The sequence below is a fragment of the Mauremys mutica genome, chromosome 14 (assembly GCF_020497125.1).
Source record: "Mauremys mutica isolate MM-2020 ecotype Southern chromosome 14, ASM2049712v1, whole genome shotgun sequence".
Classification (NCBI taxonomy): Eukaryota; Metazoa; Chordata; order Testudines; family Geoemydidae; genus Mauremys; species Mauremys mutica.
In genome coordinates, this window is record NC_059085.1 from 40,607,511 (window position 1) to 40,633,611 (window position 26,101).

Below are 26,101 nucleotides of genomic sequence, written 5' to 3' on the forward strand. Positions count from 1 at the left end.
TTTCCCTATGCATATGGATTTTAGAGCCATTTGAAAATTGAACACCGTTCCTTATTGGGCCCCCTGTATCTGAAGAACCCCTGGATCAAACGACCGCAGACTTGCATCACTACTAGATATGCTTTGAATTATCATCCCTTAAACCAGAAGCTTTGCTCTTGCGGCAAAACTCCCCAAAGAACAGGGTGACCAGATGTCCTGATTTTATAGGGACAGTCCCAATTTTGGGGGCTTTTTCTTATATAGGCACCTATTACCTCCCACCCTCTGTCCCAATTCTTTACACTGGTTATCTGGTCACCCTACCAAAGGCGGCCCTGCAGAATGTAACCTGTGTGCACAACACGCTCTCAGAAAGCTGCCCCAGGCAGGACTTGAACCGTATGTGGGCATGACTCAGGTTCAAGGGCCACAGCCTGTCACCTTAAGCCACCCACTTACTCTGACATCAAGCAACATTCTGGCTTGTGGTGGAGCTCCTGTCCCGCTGCAGACGGGCACACGATTAATACGTCAGCTTAGCTTGAGCCTCACTGGAGAGTCCAATTTTGTCCTGAATAACTTTGAAATGTTGCTTCCCCAAAATAGCATTAAGTTCTGGAAATCAGCTGAGATCAAACCTGAGTGGATGATATCAGTGTGGCAAGGATCCGAAGCCTGGTTTTTGCCCCAGTAGGTGCAGAAAGATAGAAGAATGGTAAAATGTTGATGTCATGCAATTTAGGGGGATGGTAACTTGGCACTCTGCTCAAATGCGCCCAAATTTGAATCTCAAATCCCATGAGTCTCCATGAGGCAAAGCAAATTTCAAGATAATTGGAGTATGCATGTGGATATTAGAGCACTTGGGGGGAAAAAGTCAGCAGTTAAATAATATGCTAGTCCTAAGCTTTATACAGTAGTGCTACCGCCCCCACTGTACTCCCTTGGCAAGGCAGAGGTCCATGTTTACTCCTGTAAGTCTTGCCATTTTAAAGCTCTTTCTAAAGAGCAACTTTTAATACCAAACCAAAATACATACTGTAGACTTACATTTTCCAGAGTTTTGGATGCTTATGGCACCTTTTGAAAATCAGGCCCCATTCAAAGTGCTGATAACCTATCCTCTGAGAATTAGGTGCCTTTAAAAAGGTGTCTCAAACTAGGTACCCAAAAAAAATCAGTAGTCACTCTTGAAAGTTTAGGCACTGAATGACAAATTTTACGGATCCCCTTGCATCAACTCCTTCATCCCTCATCTGAGCCCAGGGGAAATGCACACATTGGGGTAACACGCATTCTGCACATTTAAAGGTCTGAAAGTTCACAGCCACATTTCTATGGAAAAAACAGACAACTAAGTTCACAAAACTTTCATTTTTATTATTTTAAATTGGAAAAGGCTCCTTGGGTAATCATGATCGGTGTAAAAGTCACACACACACTTTGTTCACACAGCTTGCTATCCGATACCTGGGATGCAGTGGGCAAGTGCTGCAAAATCAATGCTGTTTTTTTGCAGAACCACCCCTTTCCTCCCCAAACCAAATACAAGCAGAGGCAAAAAATCCCCCTCCGCCCCCGCAAAAGGACACAAACTGGGACAGGTGCATTGTTTAAACTGCAGTTCTGATTTTCCATGTTAATGTTTGTAGCATAAGAGGTTTAAGTGCCAGAAATGGAGGATCAAGTGGCATTTCAGAAAGAAAGTTCATCTTTCCTCTCTCTGCTACCATTTGTAGAAGGCAGATAGCTGGCGTGTTATTTATATGGTGTCATGGATGCACATGGCACTTTACAAACACTTAAGACGACAATGGTATTGACACCAGCTACAAACCTCTCTCTGAAAGGCCAGGTGGAGACTGCAGTCTGTGCCATATGAAATTGTTAATGAAGGATACACATAGGAATAGGAGAAAAACTATTTAGGGGAAGGAAGGGGGAAAAGCAACCAACAAAGGGCATATTGCTTTATAAAGCAAATGAACACAACTAACAAGTGTTTTTTTCTTTATCAAGATTGAAAATTAGAGTGCAACCCAAATAAAAAAACCCACACATAATTACATAATTTTAATTTAGCATACACACACACAAATCAGTTGCACTCACATTTACATAAGTTACCTCATTCTTCTATTGATCTCAAGTATCTCGTACGTTCCACTGTTTGTCTGCCCTGAACCACAAAGACCAACATGCAGTCCTGTGGCAGCTGGACACAACGAAAGAAGTTTGGCCATGTGAGTAGTCGTCTATACACACAAAATTATATATTATCTTCTAAGCTAGCAATCTGAGATCAAACAGCTCTGTTTCAACATGTGAAGCCAGCACTTGCATTATGCTCAGTGATTAGTTTTAAATAAAAAAAGCTACTTAAATTAAAAGTGTCATCTGGTACAAGTAAACATTGAGCCTGTTTCATTTTTCTCCAGCTGTTCGCTTCTCCACAGCAAGTCTTCTATAAAGTTACCTTCTTCCCCCGTTATCGTTTCTTAATGAGCTGCATCCCTTCCCTTAATACCTTGTGCCAGAATTGCTGCAGCCACACTGTTAGAAACATACAGCAACCACAGGGGAAAGTGGATACCCAAAGCTACACATTTGCATTCTCCCTAAGTAAACAGAACTTTACAAGTCTGTCTGGACTGCCAAAAACCTTCTGTACCAGTGGAAAGTCCTGTCAAGTCACAGCAGTTTACAGCTAAAAAAAAAATCCAGCCCAACACATGGACATCCTACTAGTTGTTACAGGCTCTATGAAGTTTGCTGGATGTGACATTGAGCTAGAAATAAACCCACATTCAGGAAAGTCTCCAAGGATGTGACAGAGTTTCCAGCTGCTTCATGGGCATCTCTGTTTCCTAATGTTCATGCACTGTCGTAAGCGTGCTTGTCTGGAAACACCTGTCAGAGGATGCTGAGCCATGGTTTGTCTGGTAGCTGCTAGGTTAGGTTGCAGTGCAGATTGCAGGGGTTTGGTTTATGTATTCCCTGGCGCTACTGCCAGCAGAGCATTCCTAGACCAACAGACTGACCAGCCGGAGTCTATTTCCTGTCCGCGGACATGATAAATCAACCCCCGAGTGCTCTCCCTGTCGACTCCTGTACTCCACCACCGTGAGAGGCACAGACAGAGTCAACAGGGGAGTGGCAGCAGTCGACTCACCACGGTGAAGACACCACGGTAAGTCGATCTAAGTACGCCGACTTCAGCTACGTTATTCACGTAGCTTAGCTGCGTAACTTAGATCGATCCCTCCCCTAGTGTAGACCAGGGCTCAGCCTCCTCTAACAGGTGTTTCCGTGCAAGCACCACTCGTAGGACAGTGCACGAACAATGGGAAACAGAGATGCCCCCAAAGGTGGGAACTCTGTCGCACCCTAGAAGATGCAAACTCCACCACAAGGCTCCTCATCTTGGGCCAGCTCAGACACGCAGACCCCACCCTGGTAAGTAACTGCTCCTCCGAAAGACAAGCGCCTTCACCCCACAGGAACACAGAGCCTGGAAACACGGTACCACCCCCTGCCCAATGACAATTCTTCAACTAACCCATAAAAGGGGCCCATCAACCTCCCAATGTCAAGAGACAGGATTCCACACACTTGAAATGGACTTATGCTACACATCATTGCTATTTAGAGAAAACCCTTTCCCACAATCACACGCTTCCACACTCCAGCTTTCACTAGGCCTCTGCAGCACAGATGGTTATTGGGATTATCACAGTATCTAGGAGCCCCAGTCACGGAGCAGGACCCCACCGTGCTGGGCGCTGTACAAACACGGAACACGCTCACTTCCCCCGCCATGGATTCAGACAACCCTGAGAAGGTCTCCTGTGCTACCAGCCGACCCTGCTTTTATACAACCTCCCCGCGGGTGAAGCAGAGGGTTGGCGGAGGCATTTGGAGCCACTCAGAGAGGGCCCAATCCTGCAAGCATTCTGGGCATGAGCCAAAACCCACTGAAGTCGATGGGAGTCTTTCCATCAACTCCAAAGGGCTTTGGCTCAGTCCCCCATGAGCAGAGAGGGTTTGCAACAGCTTTTGGTAAAATACTTGGAGATCATTGGCTTGGAGGGACTAGACTGGTGCAGCGTCCTGTTAATGGTGGGTAAAAATATCACCTTGATCTGGACTAAAAGCAAGGGGGCTACTGAACAGGAGGAGAGCTTGGAGTAAGACTATCTATTTCCCCACCCCCCAGTGATCAGGTCAGGTGGAGAGACCAGTAAGTTTTTCAAGCTGATCTATAGTACAGAGAGGTTATGCCATCATTTAAATACTTCTTTTAAATAGGGGTTTCACACCCCAGTTTTCAGGGGCACAACGGACCATACTCCATCTGCAAGTGATGGGTCTGCGCAAGCGTCACCATTTCAGTCCCGCTGCTTTGCTATGACGCAGGCACTGTAACACTCGGGAGATGATCCCTAGCGAGAAGCTGCCCCCACCAGGAGTGATGCTGTTTTCCTATTGTTGTAAAAACTTGTCAGGGATCAACCCTATCCGCTGCTTTAAGATTTCACAGTGATACAAACACCTCCATCGCTCAGCCACCCCAGCTTCATCAGTGGCATTCACTTCCAGGCGGGCCGGAAGTGTACATTACAAAAGGGAGGGCTCATTCTGAAGAGCGCTACAGTAACTCTGTATTGATGTCTATCCTCAAATGCATCAGCACTACAAACTCCTGTACATTGGCGCTGGATGCATCGTTACACACAGTGGCGTACGGTAAAAAAAGTGGGTAAAGAACCTAAACTCCATATTCCCCAAACGAGAAGGTGGGTAAAGTCCATTTACCCGTGACTATGCCAGCGGTCACACGTCAGTTTTGCCAACCCAGATGTCACCTGCCTCCGCTGAAAGTTGGCAGGGGAACCCCACTGCATAAAGCTCTCACTAGAGAAACTTAGGCTGCCAGGTGCAACAGCCTTGTTCTGTGCTGGCTTCCCACACTCAGCTTTCGCACAAGCAGAGGGTCTTGCTGGGCCCCTTTTGCAGTAAGTGGCATTCTCCAGGGGAAAAAAAAAAATCTTCATTTGTCACTGGCTACGTTGCCAGTAGGGCTCAGGAGGCTAGCAGGGCACATGATATAAAATCTCACCCTCCAGGGCATGTCGCAGCCTGCATGAATTTGTACAGCCAGACTAGACCTCGGACACTATTACTTGTGCACGCTGTCATGACACTGCTTAAAATTACCATTCCACCAATGACACTGCACCGCTGAACCTGATTTTTTTTCTTTTTTGTATAGCTCACACCTACCAAGTGCCACTCCTCTCTCTCACTCTGCCCTTCTGCAGCTTGACTCTGAAAGCTGTTGGGTCAAACTCTTCACAGCAGCTTTTCTTTATTCTACTTTTCCCTGCAAAACATGGATACACCTTGATCCAAAGGCCCCTATACAGACCGTAGCGTGGAAGGCCACTGCTCCCCAGAGGTGAAGTACCAGTTTCCATGGCTTCAGACCTCTGTCAACTTTCCATTCACACAGGGCCAGATCAAAGGGAATTCGCTTCTGAAATGTCACAAGCTTGAAGGCCTTTTTTTGGCATTAGCCCAGATTCCAGTCACTGTCTATTCTCTAGCAAGAGAATAAAAACCACGATGTACCAGCAGTTCAGCCTGGTACGTTCTGACACTGAAGTTAGTCGGGCACCCTATAAATGAGAGGAGCTTCTGAAAGTCTCTGAAAAGCAGCTGCAGCACATGCAGATCTCTGCACAGCCGTCTCACTGGGTGAGGAGCTGGCCATCCTGCCAAGCACATCTCGAGTTCAAAGGGCATCCACGGAAGAACTCAAAAACTGCCATTAAAATATTATGGAGAAACACGCTCCAAGTGGGGGCATTGCACCAGTCTGGAGATCAGACACTGCTGAGCATGCGCTGACAGCCTAAGAAAAGGACTCAAACACAAGCATCGAGACTATATTTGTGAAAAGCCCCCCTGTCTTCCAGTGCATGATGTCTGGGGGCCACAGGTAACAAACGCAGGGTTACCCCACCACTCCACTCCGCAGCCAGACTCAGAAATACAGGGCAGTCTAAGTGGCAATCACGACCCATAACATCATTTTAATAAATCTTAGTGTACACGTTATCTTCAAACATTCCCCCACCTGGGTAAAAATGCATGAGAGATTTGTTCTACTCCGAGATCAGCTACTGAGTCAATGTAAGGGTCTATGTTTGTATTTACATGATCGATGGAACAACTCCACAGGAGTCACGAGTCTCTCAAGTCAAGTGTCCCTATTGTATTAAATGCAGGTTCATTTTTAAGTGCTACTGTAGAAACAATTCAGGAGAGTCGGTCAAAACTTTAAGGGCCAGATTTTTTATTTGCATATGTAAATTAGGGCAGTTATGGACACATTTTTGCCTTAGAAATTAGACCTGAAACTGGCTGCTCAAATGCCTACCAGGCAACTCACACCCGCAGGCCACCTAATTAGCCTGCACAATTGCACCTGCAATAGCCAATGCTCCTTTTTGCTTGTGCATTTGCACAGGTGCAGCTCTGAGCATCTGGTGTGAAAGGCAAAAAGGAAATTCAGAGCTAAGATTGAGAAGCTAGTTTTAACCTGTGCCCATGGACCAATGACCAGAGAAATAAACACCCTGCCAGCATTCCACAGCCTTAGCAATGGTGTGAGAAGAAAGTGAATTCTCCCTTCTGCTGGGGTAGAAAGAGGCATAGCCCCTCACCCACATGTAAAGAGCTACATTGGATAAGCTACACAAACGAGGCAGGCTCAAACGAACACTACTAACATTCCAGAGGCCCTCTCACTCTGATGTATACCTTGGTATGGTTCATGCTAGAGATGATTGGGTAGGAAGGGAAGAAGTGCCCAGAATTGCTTTTTGATCCATATAGATTCATGCAACTTGATATGATAGGGATTAGTCCCGTGAGTGACACAACCTGCTGCTCTGAGGGACACTGTTCACTTGCAGCTCAGGAAGGGAATGACATGAAAGCTGAAGTCGGAGCAGCAGCAACAAAACTGCAACAGGAGGGAATAAGTTTCCTGTTATCAGTGAAATCAGCCAAGAAGTGAGTCTTTCCCACGAAAGCAGCACAAAATCATCCCACTCCACTGTCAAAGGTGGAAAGGGGGAGAACCTGCGAGACAAGGAGTCGTCCCACCAATGGAGGCGCCCTGATGGGGGTTGAAAGATGCAATCTTTAACAGTCTTCCTCTTCTCCAAAAGGGATTGGGACAAAGGACGCAGATTTCACTTGGAGTCAAGCCTTTCCTTACACCCCCTCCCCCCAGTCTGCCTCCAAAAGAAGCTGTTGGGGAGATCGCTTCTATAATAGCTGACAAGTGATAAATAGCAGGAGAGATGTTAGAAAGGCACAGAGTTATCCATCAGCTGCCTCACAGCTGCGGTTCTCCCAGCCCCTGATCCCAAACTCAGGTCAAAGAGATGGAGGAAACTGGAAAAGGAAGGCAGTTCCCTTGATACGTTACACCTCAACTCCTTCTTCTTCGTTCAGTTGGGGATTCCTGCGTTTCTTCCTACTCAAGACTAATGAGAACAAAAGTGTCTGGAAAACTTGTGATGCTGTGAATAAGGGATATAGAGCCCGAACCATAATCCTTCTGCTGCACAGTTACCTACTGCCTGACCTACAGTCACCTACCGGGCTTCTGAGGCAAGCAGCTCCATTGCTTTTGAAGCAGAACAGTGCCAGATAGAAGATGGTGGTTAGAATTCTTGACTTCTTCCCACCTACCTGCACCTTCCAGTAGCGCTCAGATAGCTATGTTAAGAGTAGCTAAGGGAAATTAAGAGCAAAAGCTTTCTGAGATGATGTCACTAGAAGAGAAATCTGTATTAGGCAGGGGAAAGAATACAAGAACCCTGCAGTACAGTGATGGGGAAGCCATCAGAGACAGACATCTACAGAGGCCACTGAAAAATAAACAAAACGTTCCCCGGGAAGTGTCAGAAAAGCCGCTGAAAGGCATCAGAATGAACCACAGCTTCCTTTACGCTGCACAGGGGGAAATACCACATCACAGGCACTGGCCTAGTCAGAAATTACATTTCACAGCGGCTGCCATCCAGCAAGCGTGAAGAGGTGAAGGTCATAAGTTCACCATATTTAGAGGATTTTTAGTTCTTTAAAACGAGAACTTTAAAAAAGTCTTTAAAAAGATCCAATTAAAATGAGCTAAAACTGCAGAAGATTCTCCTCCAATCTGAACTGGTTTTGTCTGGAGTTCCATATTGGGTCCCTATAAAGGTAGCTATGATTCCCCCTTGGCTTCTAGTCAGATTCGGACTAGAGTCCAAGAGGGTCATGGGGGCAGCGAGCTTTGGGAGACAGCACGAGGGTATCTGTGGAGCTGTTTGCAGTGGAAATCCCCTCTCTTACTGTTGAATCCCACTTTGATTTCCAAACCAAGGGCAGAGCTACCTCGGGTCTGTTTTTCCATCAAGGCTTTGGAGGGGGGCGAAACACACATTATTAGTCACTTTTGAGCCACGCAATAAATTGGCAGGTGGGGGTGTTGGGTTTTTGGGGGTGATCAAGTCTTCAAATTATTAGATTGGGCCGGCTGCAGGAAAGATTGAACATGACACTGAAGGGTTTGCCTTCTGCAGAGATCTGCCAATGGCTAGAGCAGAGAGCACGTATATATTATATCTGCTATATCGATTATTTACATGTTCCTCAACGTTGGCCTCTAAGGAATTTTGCTCTGATACATTTTTTTTAAAAATGTGAGCATGCTCATTTCCCTCCTGTGTAGGTTCCCTCCCACTATGCAGAGTGGTGTCGCAGACTATATAGAAAGTACTGCCAGGGAGCAGTGTGGGGATTCTGTTTGTATTCTAACAGGGATGTGTAGATTTTGGCAAAAAGGCCTTATTGAAAAGTGCATGCTTTTGTTCAGAGGTACCACAGGCAGGAGTTCTGTCCTTGGCAGGAGAGAGCAGAAGCGTTCTTCGCAATCCCTCCTCTGTCCACCAGGGGCCGCCTGTCAAGTCGTCATGGACTGAATGTTTTTGAGCATTTCATCGAAGGCCTCTCGGGACGGCGCCTCGGCGTTCTGGAAAGAGACCTTGATCCGGCTGTAGAGGCTGAAGGATTTCAGCTCCAGCCAGATGAACCCGAAACGATCGTCATCGAAGAGAATGAAGATGCCCGGGGTTCGCTCAGGGCTGGTGAAGCCGTGTCCAGCAATGAGCCCCGTGCCATAAAAACTACAGAGAGGGAGAGAAAAGCAGGGAAAAGAACAACATGAAAAAACCTCTGACTGCATCACTGTGGCAGTTTAAGATGAATTTACTGTACCAGAGCAAACCTGAGGTCCATCTAGACAAGCCACCGGCGGCTAGGACCTGATGGTTCAGAGGAAAATCAAACGACCCCAGAATGCACCTGAGTAGATATGCCATGCTGCACAAAGGGGGGAGTTTTACCTGCTGACTTTGAAGCAATCAGCTCACGCCCTGCAGCATGAAGTGCCATTGCCTCCATCTTCACAAGCATGAGAACAATGCTACAAACACTCACCTGCTCCTTTAAGTGCAGCTACATATCTGACTAAGCTAAGGATACGGTACATGGGAGCTAACCTAACATCCCTGCAGCTATGCACACAAGGATTTGACTTCAGTTTCAAGGATCAAACCAGACTATACAAAGGCTGATAGGCCTGGGGCATGAGATGTGTGTAACCAGGCCACATTCTGGCTGTGGAGGAAAGATGGGTAAAGTTCAGTGCAAAGCCCTTAGCACGCAGTGGGAAGGGCACATCTGAACAGCGTGTTGCTTCTAGCTTGGAATCGGGCCTTTGTGGATTCCTGGAATGACCCGCTGCGAGTTAGTTAGCACAGATGTTTGGCTGAGGGTCATTTCTGTTTAGATCCAGACTCTTCCCTCCACCCCACCCCTTCATTTAGCAAGGTGCCTCATTGAAGACAGCACCTCCACTATCTGAAAATAAAGGGCTCAATCATGCTGCAAGGTGCTCTGCATCCTCACGGCTCCCATTCATTGAGGGTGCTGAGCACCTTGCAGGATTGGGCCCAAAGCGCACAAGCCCTGAAGCAGAGTCAGCGGGAAAGGGCAGCACATTCCCATGGTCTCGGGAGACAAGTGTGATGCACAGGTAGGACCCAGCTAGGGAGGATCCTGAGACACAGGGAGAAAAGGGGCAAGTGGCTCATGGAGAAACAGAGCAATAAAGGTGAAATACAGGAAGGATTATGCCCCAGGGCACCATCGGGGCAGGATCTGCAGGGGAGGTGAGATAGGGACACAACCCCCCCCACCGCTCGCTATCTGCCAGGAGGTAAAAGGAGCAAAGGAGATTGCACTGGATGGAACCGCAGAGGACGGAGTACTGATAAGAGATGGTAAGCTCGGACTGAGTGCTGGGGCAGGGGGGTGAAGATCACAACACGTGCTTCGGGCGTCAGTGCAGAAAGGCTCTGGGGGTTTTTGCCCCTATATTTTCCCCTTGGGTTCAGGTTGGATGTCCCGTCTGGGCAGGGGAGGGGCAATGAGGGAGCAGTGCTAATAATGGGGCCTCTTTCCTTTGCAGGTCCCAGCTGCTTGCGTGGGGCAGGGCGCGTAGGAAAGGCTGATTAACAACATTCATTTACCACATCCGGCAGGTCCGGGGATAATCCTCGTTCCTTGATATGACTCCCACGGGCAGCACAAAAGGCTGCGAGGTCGGCGCCGACTCCTGGACTGCTGCCGCCCCCGCAGCCTCAGTCCCCTCAGCCCCAGCATCGTCCCTCTGCGCAGGCTGCTCCACTTGCTGTGAGTCGCCCTGTCGGGAGCGGCCCTCCTCTTCGTCCTGCCCTTCCTCCTCCTCCTGCTGCTCCCGGCGCACCTGCTCCTGCACCTCCAGGACAATGCGGGACAGCTCATTGAAGTTGCGCAGGTTCTCGATGTCAGGGAGCTGGATGGGGTGCGCCAGGTCGATCTCCACTGTCTGCTGGCCAGCTGGGATATTGGGATCTCCCTGCAGCAAGGAACGGAAATCATGCTTCAGGACACTACGGAACACAGCTGATGCCAAAAGCTCAGATACCTGTACCGCTGCAGCTGGCTAACAAGTTTCCTCCACCCTGGCAATGCCCAGTTCCACAGCAGCACCCCCCCTGCTTGTCAATTAAAAGGTCCCACTCAAATCCCAGCAGCACATGCCCCTGGAGCTGCCTGCATCACCCCCTTGCACCTGGGATACGGCACCAAGGCCCAACCTGTATGTGGAGACTTGTTCAGAACAGATGGGACAAACTGAGTGGCTGGTGACATGGCAGGGTAGCCCTGCAAAGTTGAAGGGGATAGTCAATTTCAGAGTTGCTTTCAATCAGGACCACTCCCTGCAGGGGGAAGGAAGAGAGGTTATCAGCTGGTCTCAGTGCATGGCTGCTAGTGTCGGGTGCGGGGTGGGGCGGAAGAATCTCAATACAGGTAATCTGCTCATAACCAGATATTCCCACAGAATGGACTGGGGGGGGGGGGGGGAAGGCAGTCTGATTCAAAAGCATTTCGCAGGCCAGCAGAAGCTCCGCATGGTAGGATTTTACTGCTGTGCAGACAGAAGTCAAGACAGATAGTAGCTCAGCATTCTGGAAAATCCTGGCATTGGAATATTTGCCTAGATGGCATTTCCCCCAAGGCTGAGAACAGCCAGGCTAACAAGTGTCCCCACCCCAGGAAATTGTACGTGCTCCTACATAATGAATTTATTCCCACCAATCCCCCAGGTAAGTTGGTTCTGCTGTGACAAAGATATTATTCCCTTCTCTAAGTTACTTATCTGACCCCAATCCCCATAGTGTCTGAGCGCCTTATTCTCACAGCATCCCAGTGCTATTATCCCCATTTTACAGATAGGAAACTGAGGACCAAGTCAGTGTAATTCCCAGACCCCTAAACCCCAGCAAAATCAATGGAAGCTAGGAGCCCAAATACCTTTGAGAATCTGGGCCTTAGTGACTTGTCCAAGGTCACACAGGCAGTCTGGCGAGCAGGTAATGGAACTCAGGTCTCCCAGATCCTAGGCTTGTGCCCTAACCACTGAATCATCCTTTCTCTACCCCAGGCAACCACCTCTGTCACACAGACCCCTGACACAAGGGAGAGCGAGAAGGGCTGCAGTTTACTACCTGATTCCACAGCAGTTGGAACCTGTCAGGGAGCTCGGGAGAGAGAAAAAACCACTCACAGTTATTTTAGTCCCTTTGGCTTTCTTCCCATGAAAACTCAGCATGACAATCTCCAGGCCGTGGCTCCCGTAAGTTCCCTTGAAGAGACCTGGCTTTAAGAGGTCATCAGCGTTGCTAGGAGGGAGGTAGATGCGTCGGTATGTCAAGCAGTTGCTGTGGAACAGAAGCTGGTCAGGCAGTTTACAAGAGAACAACGAGATATTGATTCTTCGCCAAGAACTTAAGCTCCCCTCCGCTCCCCTTGCCTGCCTTGGATCTTTTAAAGAGATTCTTTAACAAAAGGGGCAAGATCTTCACTTTCTGGCATTTTAAAAAGCACTCCAGATTTGGAATAGCACACATCCCCCTACGCCACCCCTCCCAACCCCCTTTTCCCACCTCCAAAAGTCCATTTGGCTACGAGATCTGTCGAACAGGCAAAGGCTGCGCCACTTGTACCTAAGCTACAGCATGTCAACCCACCCCTATTTCTGGAGAACCCAAGGTGAGTGGAGCCTAGTTAAATATCTGTTAAAGCAATTAACTTCTGATAGCTCTGAAAATGACATTTACTGCTAGTTGTTACGTTCCCAGAAGCTGGGACTGTGTAATTTGTGTCTAGTGCGGTATAAAGCATATTTCCTGCTAAAAAATATAACCAGCAGATGGCCTGTAGGGATGGTTGATATTCACACCATTTTAAAATTCAGTAAGATACATTTATTCATGTCTGAACATTGGTGACATTAGAGCAGACCTTTTGGAAGCCTTCTCAAACCATTGCTAGCTTTGAATACTCAGCAGCTACTGCACATCCTCTTTTTATCTCCTAACTGGTTGTCCCCTACGATGATGACCCATCACCATTCCTTCCATGATCATTTTCTCAAGGTTATTTTAATCTCCATGCCTGATGTAACCCAAATACATAAGTTTGCGCCTGTTGATTTCCAAGAGGAGGGGCGGCTTCTCTCCAAGAGTATTTCTATAATAAACATTTGTTTTCTCCATCCAGAAGATATGCAAGTCTTTGCTAGCACCACATCTCAAAAGCTTCCATTTTCTTCTGGTCAGCAACATTAGTTTCCCATGATTCACATCCATAGGTTGCTATTGAGAAAATTAAGCTTTTCTCCAGTTAAACCTTCGTATATTGAAACATCATGTTTTTTCCAAACTTTTGTAAGAGAGGCCATTGCTGATGAGCTGTTCCTCGTGTCTTCTGATTTCTTTGGAACAGCCTTCTTGGTTGGATATGTATGATCCCAGATAGTTTAATTCATCTAGTGCCTCTACAATTTGACTTAATCGTGCTGTCCACATGCATTCAATTTTTGTCAATCATGTCAATGTGCATGCATTTCATTTTCACCTCATTCAGGGATAGTCTATATTAAAAACAGACTCCAACAGTCCTTGCATTCCCTCAGTGGTTGTAGCAAAGAGCACTGTGTCATCACCTCAGTGGGAGATTATACTTCCTGCACTTTTCAATGATGCAACAGATGTTCACGATTTGATCATGGGTGCCTCATCCCTCTCTGAAACCATCCTGTTGTGATGGACATTCTGTTTTTATCCTTTGCTTTGTGCAATCCTGGATTATCTAGAGCAAAACTTGACTTGTGTATGATAACAAAATGATACTATTCTTATTACACTGTTATGTAATCTCTCTTTGGTAAGATTGATTCCCTTTGTTCAGTTGTCCAGCCAATTTCTAGTCATCCACACAGCACTGCAAATTTACCATGAGATCAATACCGAGCACTGTCAGGCTTTCCATGGAAAGGATCCAGTATCTCTGTTTACAAGCACCCTGTGATCTGTACAAGTCTGGTTCATAATGATTTTCTTAATTTATCAACAAACTCAATAAAGCGTCTTACCTTTCTTAAAAAAAACAAAAAAAACACGCAGTCTCCAATCACTTCCAACAGTTCTGCTGCTATGCTATCTACCCCTGGTGCTTTCCCTGGCTTCACTTTCACATTAGCATGCACGATTTGTTCTCCCAGGATCAATGGCTCCACCTCCATACTCCTTTCTGTTGTCCTGTATTAGGAGTGGCTGTGAGGAGGGATACAGATTGGCACAGTAATCTCGCCACTGGCATTTGATAACATCACTTTCAGTGAGGGTTCCGCCATCATGATCTCTTATTGGGTTTGATGACAGGGAAGTCTAACCACTGTAAACATCTCTTTTGTATTCCTCTTTGTGACTCTCAACCTCTGTGCATTTTGCCCTTCTGTATTTGCTCTTGTCTCATCTAATCTGCTTTTGGAGGCATCTGCTCAGTTCTTCGTCCTTACACCTTCATTTTTCAGTCTCTCTAAGCCATACTTTTTCACTCTGCATTGTTATTCTGCCAGCTCAAATATCTTCTCAGTCAGCCATGCTGCGATCCAATGCTGATTTTTCAGAATATGTGCTTTGGCAGCTTTGAGCATGAGTTTTCATTTTATTCCAAAGTGCGTTCGGGGTGTCCTCCTCTTTCTCCTGTGCCAATGCCTCAAACCTGTTCTGGACAGAAGTCCTGTAGTTTTCATTGATTTTGGACAGATCCAAACGTAGTGGACCTGCCAAATGTCTTATCTTTCAAGTTTTCATTTTATGTTTGAGGCTAACAAGTGACTGCCTGACCCACACGGTCTGCACTTGGGAAAGTCTTTATCCATTAGACCATGACGCTTCCCAGGGGTTTCCAGGGCTGTGAGGCACCTTGCTACTACCTGCCCTTGTCTGTGCCTGCTGTGGGTCAGTTCCAACACCATCGGCCTCTGACAACACAAGCCCTGCCCTCCAGACCTCCATAGGCATTACTTTCTCTTCACAGGTCAACAAGAGGCATCCACCAACCCTCGAGTCCTCCAGGCATCTCCTGCAGTGCCCCACCCTTGATGCACTGGACACTTACAGAATTCTCAGATCCTCTGTTCCCAAGAGGAACAGGACACCTCAGCTTACCAGATACACTGCAGAACTCAGCTCTGCCTAGCACATAGCATTTCGATTTGTTGGTAGCGAAAGCAAGTTTAACAAAGAACAGAGATTCAAATGTACTGGAAACAAAAGGTTACATATAAAATACAATCATAACTTGCATCCTAGAGCCTAAACTTAACTCACAAGATGCCCGGCTGTCTAACTGTGACCCTAAGAGCCACTGGTAGAGAGCCCACTGTACTGCAACTCACATCAGGCCTGACACACTCATTACCCTCAACACATTGAAGTCGTAGTGTGTCTAAAAGGTGTCATGTAAGATACCCACACATACACTGGTGACATGCTGGTCACAAAAATCATTGTGTGATGTATGTATGAGTAGTGCACGAAGAGCAATATGAGAGAGCTGGAAATAGGTTCTTAAAATGCCTTTGGGAGGCAGTGCATACATGGAGCTCATCTAGACAAAGGAATGTGGATTCTCCTGTCTGACTGGAGGCAAAGGACAATGAACGTTTCTTTACATATACGGTAAACAAAGCCAAACAAACAGCAGTTTAATAAGAACAACGGGGGACAAAGTCTGCACCCCAGGGCAACTTCCTGGCTCTTGAGGCACAGACAATGGATTTTGGGTAATATAAAGGGAACAATTAGACATTTGAGTTCTCTATCACTTGGGGAACAGCACCATTTATTATGCTGGTAACTTGATGTGAATGAGAAAACTGCTTAGGCCAAGACTAAAACTTGCCAGGATTAAGCTTTAGTCACTAGAAAACGTGCTTTATTTTGTTTTGTCTGTAACCATACCTCTTTTTCTCTTGCTTAGTATCACTTAAATCTCTGTCCTTTGTTAATAAACTTATTCTTGTTTTATTACAAAACCATCTCAGTGCTGTGTATTAAAGCAAAGTCTGAGTCTCCAGGCTAACCTAACAGGCTGATGGGTGCTCTCCCTCTTTGGAAGCAACAAATCTAATAATTTCCATGTGTCCCGCGAGAGGGTCTGGACACTGCAGAGACATCTCAGGGGGAACTCAGATTGTTACCTGCAAGGCAAGCAGCATCTTGAAGAGTTTGCTGGCAAGGCAGACAGGCTGGTGTGTCAGGGAGCCGATACAGCTTAGTGGCAGCAAAGCTCTCACTTGCTGAGGCAGAGGGGTAACAAGTGGTTCACAGTCCTGGATGTCCTGAGCAGGATGTCACACTAATGAAATCTATCTTACCCAAATTCTTCTCCCAGCATTTCTCCTGGCTGTGGTCCTTTTTTAATGAAACAACTCACCTCCTAGGTGAAAGATTCAGATTGAGTCTCTTTAGCTGCAGTTATAGTCCGAAAAAATCCATTGTTTTCACTTGCAAACAGGATAACCCTGCTTGTGTTTTCCTGTTTGTAATTTCCCCTGGAGACTTTGTGATCACTTGATTAGCATTTTGCTCAGAGTGTAAATATCCCCTGTAAATACTTCACAATGAAGTATACAATAGTCTGTCTACACAGATACACTTCTGCCTGAAAGAAACTTGTTTACCACTTCTGGGGCTGGCCCCAACTCACAGACCTTATAAAGATGATTTCCAGCTTATGCGTACACACACCCCTTACATATTATCTGTACATACATTTCACAATGACAGTGATGACCAGTGTGACACAGGCTTTCAGTAGAGACCTTACACAACACTGTGATGAACTAGTACATAGATCCCAGACCCAGGGGATTTCTGGAAGCCTTACGCACCCAGTGTCCTCTGGTAGTCAGCACCAAGAGTTCCCTGACACAGACACTGAATCCCCTTCATTGCTGCATCGTTACCTAGTCAATTTGGTTCCTGGCTATACCGTCAGGCGACATCCATGTGCATAAGCGTCTAGTGCGTTGGGTGAAGATGGTGTTTGTAAGGACCAGTTGACTACAGCAGCAGAACTCAACTAAACCCCTTCCTCACTCCTTTTGTAAACCCAGACCATTGTTTCTCACTACTTCTTTATGAGAGCTTACAGCTCCAACTTTCACATCCAGGTCCTCAATCACAAGGGAGATCTCTCTGTCTGCTGTTTTAATGAATGTCTTTCAAAGCCATTCACAGAATCCTGCACTGGGGACTGCACCTTGCTGTGGTGGGAAGGCTTGTACAATTTTAAGATTACACAAAATCAAATGACCCAAAGCCATCTACTGGGCACACAGCTATTCCGAGTGACCGTACGGCCTATCACCGTGTCCCCCTGCTGCATCTTACCTTTCACTACGCTTACAGGAAGAGACTGGTTTACCACGTGTTTGTACACTGCTCAGTGAAACAGGGCCCAATCCAAATTAAGGTCCTGGGGCACTATCGTAATCCTGATAATGGACCTGATGAGGACTATTACATACGTTCATTTTCTGTGCAGACAATACCACCCTCTCTACAAACACAGCAGAGGCCCCTAAAACAGGAGTCTGTGGAAGGAAAAAGATCCATTCACAGGTGTTGCAGCAACGTTATCAGTTAACCAGGAAGACTGAACCAACAAAACAGCAGTGTCCTGGGCCAAGTTCAGATGCCCCCAACCCCAATGTTTAGAAAAGAGCTGCTCCCCTTACTCATATTGGCTGGTGTAGATGAACTTCATCAGGATGAGCTCTTGCATATGCTCATGGAAGATATCCTCCAGAGTCCGGCCCCATTCTTCCCTCAGCCACGTCCGGAATTCCTGCAGCGCACACAGAGACACGGAAAACCAATGAGCCACTCGCAGACACTTTATAATTATAATGGTGCCTTAGCTGCACAGCATCACTCTTGGCCATGCAACAGAATTCACGTAGACAGTCAGCGAGGAAAAAGCCCAAGTGCCCAGCTGGTTACAGAAACAAAAATACCTATTACTTTATACAGCCCTTCCCATCCCCTGCCCTCACGGCACTTCATGAGAGGGGAGCAGGACCACTAACCCCATGTTAATGACAAAGAAACTAGGGCACAGAGTGGAAGTGACTTGTCAGACTGGGAATGGGACCCAAGTCCTTGTTGTCTTGGTCCTGCACCCCATCCCCTGGATCATGCTACATGGCGTATTGATCATCAGAAAGGAGAAAGAGGCAAAAACACTAAAAGATTGAGGAAAATAAATTCTATTTACTTGTAGTATTTGTGCTCCTAAATCCTTCATGAGCTCTGAGAAACCTCCCCAAAGTGTCTCAACAGCAGCTCTGAGCAATCTCTGAAAAGCTACTACTCTAAGGGCTTGGCTACACTTGCAAGTTGCAGCGCTGGTAGAGGCTTTCCAGCGCTGCAATTAGTAACCGTCCACACCTGCAAGGCACATCCAGCGCTGCAACTCCCTGGCTGCAGCGCTGGCTGTACACCTGGCCAGGTTGGGGTGTAGCGATTGCAGCGCTGGTGATCCAGCGCTGCTCATCAAGTGTGGACACACACCAGCGCTTTTATTGGCCTCCAGGGAATAAGGAGATATCCCAGAATGCTTTTAACTAAATTACTTTCTTTGTTTTGTTATGCAGCCTCTCTTTGTTTTGTTGTGAACTCCGATCGGAGCTCCGTTGAACTGCTTATCTAAAAAACAAACACTGATCACAGCAAACAGGAGCTATCTGTACCTGGCTGTGAACGATCAAATGAGAGGCAAGCAGTTTGCTTGACAGAGAAACAGCGTTGGATGCAGGCTGTTTGCAATTAAGACTAAGGGTTCGCGAACATTTTGTGATTTTTCAATCCAGGGAAGCTAACACACAGTGTTGGCTCCAAAAATCCACTCTCTCTATCTTCCCCGCTCCCTGTCACAGTACACCACCCTCCACCCCCCTCTTTTGAAAAGCACGTTGTTGCCACTTGAATGCTGGGATAGCTGCCCATAATGCAGCACTCCCAACAGCGCTGTAAATGCTGCAAATGTGGCCACACACCAGCGCTGGTAGCTGTGAGTGTGGCCACACACCAGCGCTGGCCCTGCACAGCTGCACGACCAGCGCTGTAACTCCCAGCGCTGCAACTGTCAAGTGTAGCCAAGCCCTGTGGTGAGTTACAATTTCATGACAACAGCATCCCCACTAAAGATATCAGCCTCTCAAGTGATCTTCTGAACCTGCATTCTTTACCTTCTAAATACAGAACCTCCAGTTACCACGCTCTCACTCTTACCCAACACACTGTTTCCAAAGGACTGTGCACACATTATTCATCTGCTACGGAACTGACCAAAAACTTACCTCTGCAATACATTAGCCCTCTACCGGGAAACCACTGGGGGAAAGGGTTGATTTTTTAGCTTCACAGATGGAACAGTTTGAAGTATGAAAACTCAGAGAGCCAGATTTTAACTAGATGGACTCCTAACTGAACTTCTCAGCAATGAGCATCCCTACACTGTGCAGTAGTTAACAGAGAAGCTCTCTCATGATACATCTGCTTTTTCCTCTTGACAGGCAGAGCTGCTGTATTTAATTATATTACTCCTGCACTGCTAACGAAGGTTTTAATCCCTCATCTCGGCAGACAGGCAGTAAAAAGAGCCCCTCTTGCCATAATTACAAGAAAACGAGGCACGCAAGCATGGCTGATATTTAATATCGTGCCTGTTTGTGACAGGCCCAACTTCACACAGGTCTCAGCACCCTGTGAGAGCTGTGAAGAACGCAAAGGCTGCTTGTCTTATTCCAGACTGGGCCGTTGAAATGCAACCTGAGGGGTCAGACATGGCATAGGAAGAACAAGGACATAGTGGCTTAAATCTTGCCACGTGCTAAGGAGCGGGGAGCTGAGGGTTGTTCATTGTCTCGTAACCTTGGTACACAGTCAGAAATGGTTCTTCACGCACTCCGTTGTGTTTGGCTTTGCTGCACATATGGTGCGGCAAAGCAACCAATAGTGCTCCAGTATTACAGAGGTCTCTCAACAAGGTGGTTGAATAGTCTGACTACTGAGCCGGTCCGGTGAACTGGAGTCTGAAGCCAGGCCTTACCCAGTGGCAGAAGAGGTTCCTTTGGATTGTGCGATGCACAACACAAATCTGCGTGTGATGATTTTCAAGGGGCAGCCCAAGGGCCAAGTGCAGCCTGTACCTGACGGTCTCCCTGCATCAGCAGGAGGAGGATAAATTTGGTCCGCTACAAGTTTTACCACCAGCAAATTCAAATCACAAGTTATTTCTATCCATTAGAAAAGCCCCAAGGACAGAAACTGCCACTGATCAGCAGCTTTGTTTTTTTCCAATACCTGTAAAATTATACACAAGTGGGCACCTTAGGGGTCGTATCCCAGCTCCCATCATGACCACACAGATCACAAAGATTTGGGACTGGACAGTAACGCCACACCCTGCTGTGCCTCACAAACGCAGTTAACCCCAGTGCATTTAGATGGACATGCAAGTGACAGACTCTTTCCAGCCAGGCTGGAAGGGACGCTGTTACCTCCTGCCTTCCTCCTGACATTCGATGGTGATCTGTCTGGTTGCACTTTGTGGAGAATTCGTCCTTCTTTACGATCTGCAGTTATTGGGGAGGAGAGTCGGTGAGCTCAAGTTAGCAGCAGGCCGATGTAGCAATGTAACAAAGACTGCCTCAAACGGAATCCTAATGCGACACGCTGGATGGCAAGATTTACGTAGTTTGCCAGCCCCCCCTAGCTGCACTGACGAGGCAGCGGGACTCAACAGGTGACCGCTAGAGATAACAGAGGCCAAGTGCTTCAGCCTCTTAATGCAGCAGCTCCATGCTCTGAGGAAAGGGAGCGAGTGGGCATCATTCCAAGGGAGAATCCCAATGTCAAGCTGCCTTCTGCAATTGAGCCTCTTGTTTCAAGGAGCAGGATCTCCCTGGAGTTTGTTCCTTAAACATCCCACCTACCCCATGGCTTATCCCACGTACCCTCCCCAAGGCCCCTCCAGGGGATGACAGGTCACTGTGCATACTTGGACACGTCAGTGCATGGGACCATTTTTATACACCCCTTCCCTTGACTCCCCCAGCCTGCTTTATAACTGGTGCCCCCAAGCCGGCTGATCCATCCTCACCAATGCAGGGGCAGCAACCGAAAGCAAGGCCTCAATGTGCGATCAGCCTAGAGATCAGAACTGACCAGGATATGGCCTAAATCAGCGGCTCTCAACTTTTCCAGACTACTGGGCCCCGTTCAGGAGTCTGATTTGTCTTGCGTACCCCCAAGTTTCACCTTACTAAAAAACTCCATGCTTACAAAAGCAATCATAAAAGTGCAAAAAAAGTCTCCCAGCGCACTATTGCTGACCTGCTCATTTTTACCATATAATCAGAAATCAATTGGAATGTACATATTGTAGTTACATTTCAGTGTATAGTATATAGAGCAGTATAAAAAAGTCCTTGTCGGTATGAAATTTTAGTTTGTGCTGACTTTGCTAGTGCTTTTTATGTAGCTTTTTGTAAGACTAGAAGAGTTGAAGTATCCCCTGGGATACACGTACCCCTGGTTGAGAACCACTGGCCTAAACGATCCCTTGTGGTCACTAAAGGAAAGCCGATTGAGAGATGGACAGAGAAAAGCCTTGCGCGTGACCCACACAGTAGTGATGTCACATTCCCTACCACTGGGTACTTTTGTTTACAGGCCCGGGGAATACAAACTCTTCCTCAGCGCCTGGTGCCCTGGTTAAGCAGCCAGACTCACCTGTGTGAGGGGAGGGGAGGGAGGCACAGGCTGGAGCTCACCTGGATATGGCCATTGTGGGGCCCCTTGTGGCCGTACATACACTCAACAGTCGCACTTTTCCTCTCCATTAAGTGAATCCGGAAAAGGGGCTTGAACCTCATTGGGTCATCCACGTGAGGGTCATGAGGGGGCAAGTACATCCAGCCAATGATAAAAAAGCCATCTACCTGTGAAGAGGTGGGAGAAGCAAATGGAGTTAATGCTCCCCGGTCCTTCATTCATTGGGCAGCAGCTGTTGCCTCAGCCCCAGAACCTCTCCAGTTAGGGAGTAAGGTGGCTCTCCCCCAAGGCACTGAGGAGCTGTTCTCAACAATCAGATGCATTTCCAGTGCTAGATAGCTGCTTTCCAGTGCCAGGATCCCCGCCCAAATAGACACAGTGCAGCCTCTGTGAGGGGGAAGAACCACCCTTTATAGGGCTTTGTTTCACGGGATAAGCATTCACATCATTACTGCAAGCAGCTTGGTGCCAGATACGCATTGGGCTCTGGAGAGCGAGATTATGCTGAGGCTAGTCAAGTGCTAATTGGTTTGTGACGAGATCATGCTGCCAGTGAGCCTCTTACAGGAAGGACTTCTAGTCTCCATAATTATGTCTGGCTTTTGGATGATGAATTGTTGTGCACTATTTCTCACTGCCAGTAAGGAAAGCAACAATCCCCTTCACTTGCTAAGATGTGTGAAAGAGCCGGCCTTTCTTCCCACCTCTCTTCCTGCAAAAACCTCATCGAATCCTCACCCCACAAAGGGAAAGCGGCTTTGAAGAGCAAGTATTCTGTAATGGAAATTTCTCCCGAAGACACAAGGAGAGATCGGCACTGCGGTCTCTCTTCACAAGCTAACAGTAGTGAACAACTAAACCGGTGGAACTCCTTGCCAGGGGCTCAAAAAAAAAAAAAAGAACTAGATAAGTTCATGGGGGATAGGTCCATTGAGGGCTATTAGCCAAGATGGCCAGGGATGCAACCCCATGTTTGGGGTGACCCTAAACATCAGGCTGCCAGAAGCCATGAGTGAGAGACAGGGTGGATCACGCCGTAACTGCCCTCCCCCTGTACACTCCCCATGGAGCTCTGGTACGGTCACACTGCTGCAGCCAGATGCCCTTGATATCAGGCTCTGGAACACACATTTCTACAAGACAGCCTTGGGTTCAAAGATTAACAAACTCAATGAGTTTAGTATGTTAAACCAGCCAAGCCATGATCCTTGGTGCAGAGGTGCCAGAGGATATCAGAGGGCATCAGGCAAGCCTCTATCCTCAGCCTCTCAGAGTAATCCCAATAATCCTAAATCCAGAGAGGCAAAATGACATTCAGCAGCTCTTCTGCTTCTCTAGACTTGGTCTCACTGTGGTCCTAACTCAAAGCTCATTGAAGTCAGTGGAAACATTCCCATTGAATTCAGTGACTTTGGCTCAGACCCTCTGTCAGTATCATGTCTGATGTACTGCTCTTCTGGGACTAGTCACTATGCAAGTAAACATATCACATACTGTGGCAACGAGGCTATGAGGCAGCCAAGTGAACTGCATATGGAGCGTCTTTACCAAACTCTTCCTAATGCAACGCAGCGGATGCCAACTTATGCCAAAGGCGGAAGCATAAAAGTTTTAAAGGAGCTTGTATGAAATTCTTGCCAGAAGCTGATGCAACAAACCTCTGGGACATCTCTGTACTCACCACCACGTTCAGCAGTCCCCCGTATGGCCCAATGTCTGGCTGCCACAGTCCCAAGATGTGTCGGTATCGGTGAAGCACTAGGGAATAGGAGACAAAGCAAGACATTTCACAATGAACGCAGCAAGAGGGATTTGAGGGGAGAGGAGGAGGCTACCATAAAATTGCACAGATTGAGGGGGTGTCAGTTAACAAACAGGGTTCTTACTGGGACTGGGAGAGAGAATCCCAGTTCTCCCAAACCCAAAGAGAGGGGCTAATTCTGAAGACTTTCAAAAAGCTGTTACATGAAGCCTACAGCAAACGCACACTATCCTCCTGCACAGCTGCACGCCCGGCCAGGAGCAGTGGCAAGAGCTAGCTTTTCAAGGATTTACGAAGGCAGAGATCCAAGGACCCAACTAGCAAGTAACTTTCCATCAGAAAATCCTCTCATTGAGATCTGTCGATAGGCATCACATGCTCTGCTTGGAGATTACAAGTGCAGGCTATCCACCTTCCTGACCACAAGTAAGATGTTCTCGACACCAGACACCTCTGATTTCATAGAGGTGTGAATGCGGGGGGATTTGAAACTTACAAGTAGGGGAGAGCAGGGAAAGCAAACAGCGTTTGTTTTAAGAGATCATCCCCTTCTTGTCTTACCAGACAGATGCACCCCCCTGACTCCACTTAAGCACCTGATCCTCATCGGATTCAGCCATTAAGATGGCAGCACACATGCCCCATAGTTCCTGAGCACAGCATCCAGAAGACTGGGTGTCATTACAGATTCAACACATACAGAAGACCTTGGAGAAATCTCAAATAGGTTACTGCATTTCAACATTTCCTCAAAGCTACTCCCAAGCATCGTGGACTGGAGCATATCTTGTACTTTGGATCCTCTTCTCGGAGCTAGTTAAGATTTAAAGCCTACCGAAAAAGGGGACAGAAGTAGGAAAGTTTTCCACAAACTGCAAACACAAGTGATTCTTTGAACACTGATACATACAGCCTGCTGCAGACAGGAGTCATAAGGAACTGAAGGTATCTACTACATCATATGCCTGCCTTCCATGAAAAATACAGAGGCTGTTCATCTCAGATTCTAAAGATAAGCATCAGCTGACCCATAATATGAGTACATTTAACGGCCTGACGTGAACAAAGGACACAGGACTGGAAGGGACCTCCTGGGTTACCACGTCCAGCCCTCTCCATCACAGGCAGCCGAGCCATCGTAGGAGTAGAGAGGTTATTTTACCTCTATTTGGCACTGGAATGGCCACAGCTGGAATCTTTGCATCAAGTTCTGGTGTTCACAATTGAAGGATGTTGATAAACTGGAGACAGTTCAGAGAAGAGCCATGAGAATGATTAAGGGATTAGAAAACCTGCCTGATAGTGATAAACTCAAGGAGCTCAACCTGTGTAGCTTAGCAAAGAGAAGGTTAAGGGGTGACCTGAGCTGTAAGTATCTACACGGGAAACAAATATTTTATAATGGGCTCTTCAGCCTAGCAGAGAAAGATCTAACACGATCCAATGGCTGGAAGCTGAAGCTAGACAAATTCAGACTGGAAGTTTTTAATTTAAGTAGGCCAGACTGAGCTGGAGTGAATCCTGTTACTGGAAGAGTTTAAGCCCTAAGTGGACGTCTTAAAAAGTAATTGTACAGAACTAAACAGGAATATTTTCATTATTTAAATGCCAAAGCAAAGAGCCGTATCTGGGATCAAGGACACTGCTGAGGGCTGTTTAAATCCCAAACAGCCCCATGCTAGGGAAGAACTGGAAAGCAACACAGGAGAAACGAGAAGTAGGAATGATTGGTCCAATGTCACTCAGCCCATGGAGTCAAGCGCAAATAGCAAACTGCATGAAGGATACAAAGTGGATCAGATTTAAAATAGTCTAAGTGCAGTTACTATGCACATTCCATTTAATACACAAGAAACCCCACTCACTGATACCTGCCTCCTCCACCCTGTTTGTGTACACAGCTGATAAATGCCAGTGGCTTTTAAGATTAGAATTGAAAACCTGACAGCTGTTGAACGCAGACAGCACTGAACTGGAGGAAGAAAAGCTCTTCCATTAGAACCATCTTCAGGGCTAATGCTACAAATAACAGTCTTGTCTTAATGCCAGACTTTTAAACACAAGAAAGTGCCTGTTCAAAAGAGGAGAGACTGTACTGAACAGGGTTCATAAACTCAGTTTCTGGGTAATCAGCCAGCTACAGATTAGTTCAAGGAAGGCCATGTTTTCTTAGGGAAAATGGCTGAGTCATAGCAACATCCAGATCAGTGAGTCTGACACAATCACCCTTGAACTTGGATTAAAAGCTGTTCAGCCTTCCAATGGCAGGCGAATCTAACCGAGCAGTCAGAGGCTTAGATGCCCTTCTCTCGCCAGTAATGTGAAGGGCTTTTTAACAGCTGTTCAGAGCCAGAAAACTCCCTAATCAGCTGAATGGGAATAGACTGTTCCCAGACAGAACCTGCAACCTGAGCAGCATTGAAAACTAACTGCAGTCTCCCCACCCTCTCCCTGGAACTTTCCAACAACCCCTTTCGGAGGCAGGCAAAGTGTCTCA

The 26,101-nt window shown here is 47.0% G+C and overlaps 1 protein-coding gene across 2 annotated transcripts in view; it reads right to left on the bottom strand.

The window, feature by feature from the left end:
- Positions 1–1,341: 1,341 nt before the first annotated feature.
- Positions 1,342–26,101, bottom strand: part of FBXO31 (F-box protein 31) — a 45,472-nt gene continuing 20,712 nt past the window's right edge. For both annotated transcript variants that reach the window (XM_044986916.1, XM_044986915.1), the window contains 7 exons: positions 23,524–23,600; positions 21,842–22,009; positions 20,567–20,641; positions 17,741–17,850; positions 12,215–12,368; positions 10,635–11,002; positions 1,342–9,227 (listed from right to left, as the gene is read on the bottom strand). In XM_044986916.1, coding sequence (XP_044842851.1) covers positions 9,005–9,227; positions 10,635–11,002; positions 12,215–12,368; positions 17,741–17,850; positions 20,567–20,641; positions 21,842–22,009; positions 23,524–23,600 — 1,175 coding nt within the window. In that variant the 3' untranslated portion in view covers positions 1,342–9,004. The remainder of the gene's footprint in view (positions 9,228–10,634; positions 11,003–12,214; positions 12,369–17,740; positions 17,851–20,566; positions 20,642–21,841; positions 22,010–23,523; positions 23,601–26,101) is intronic.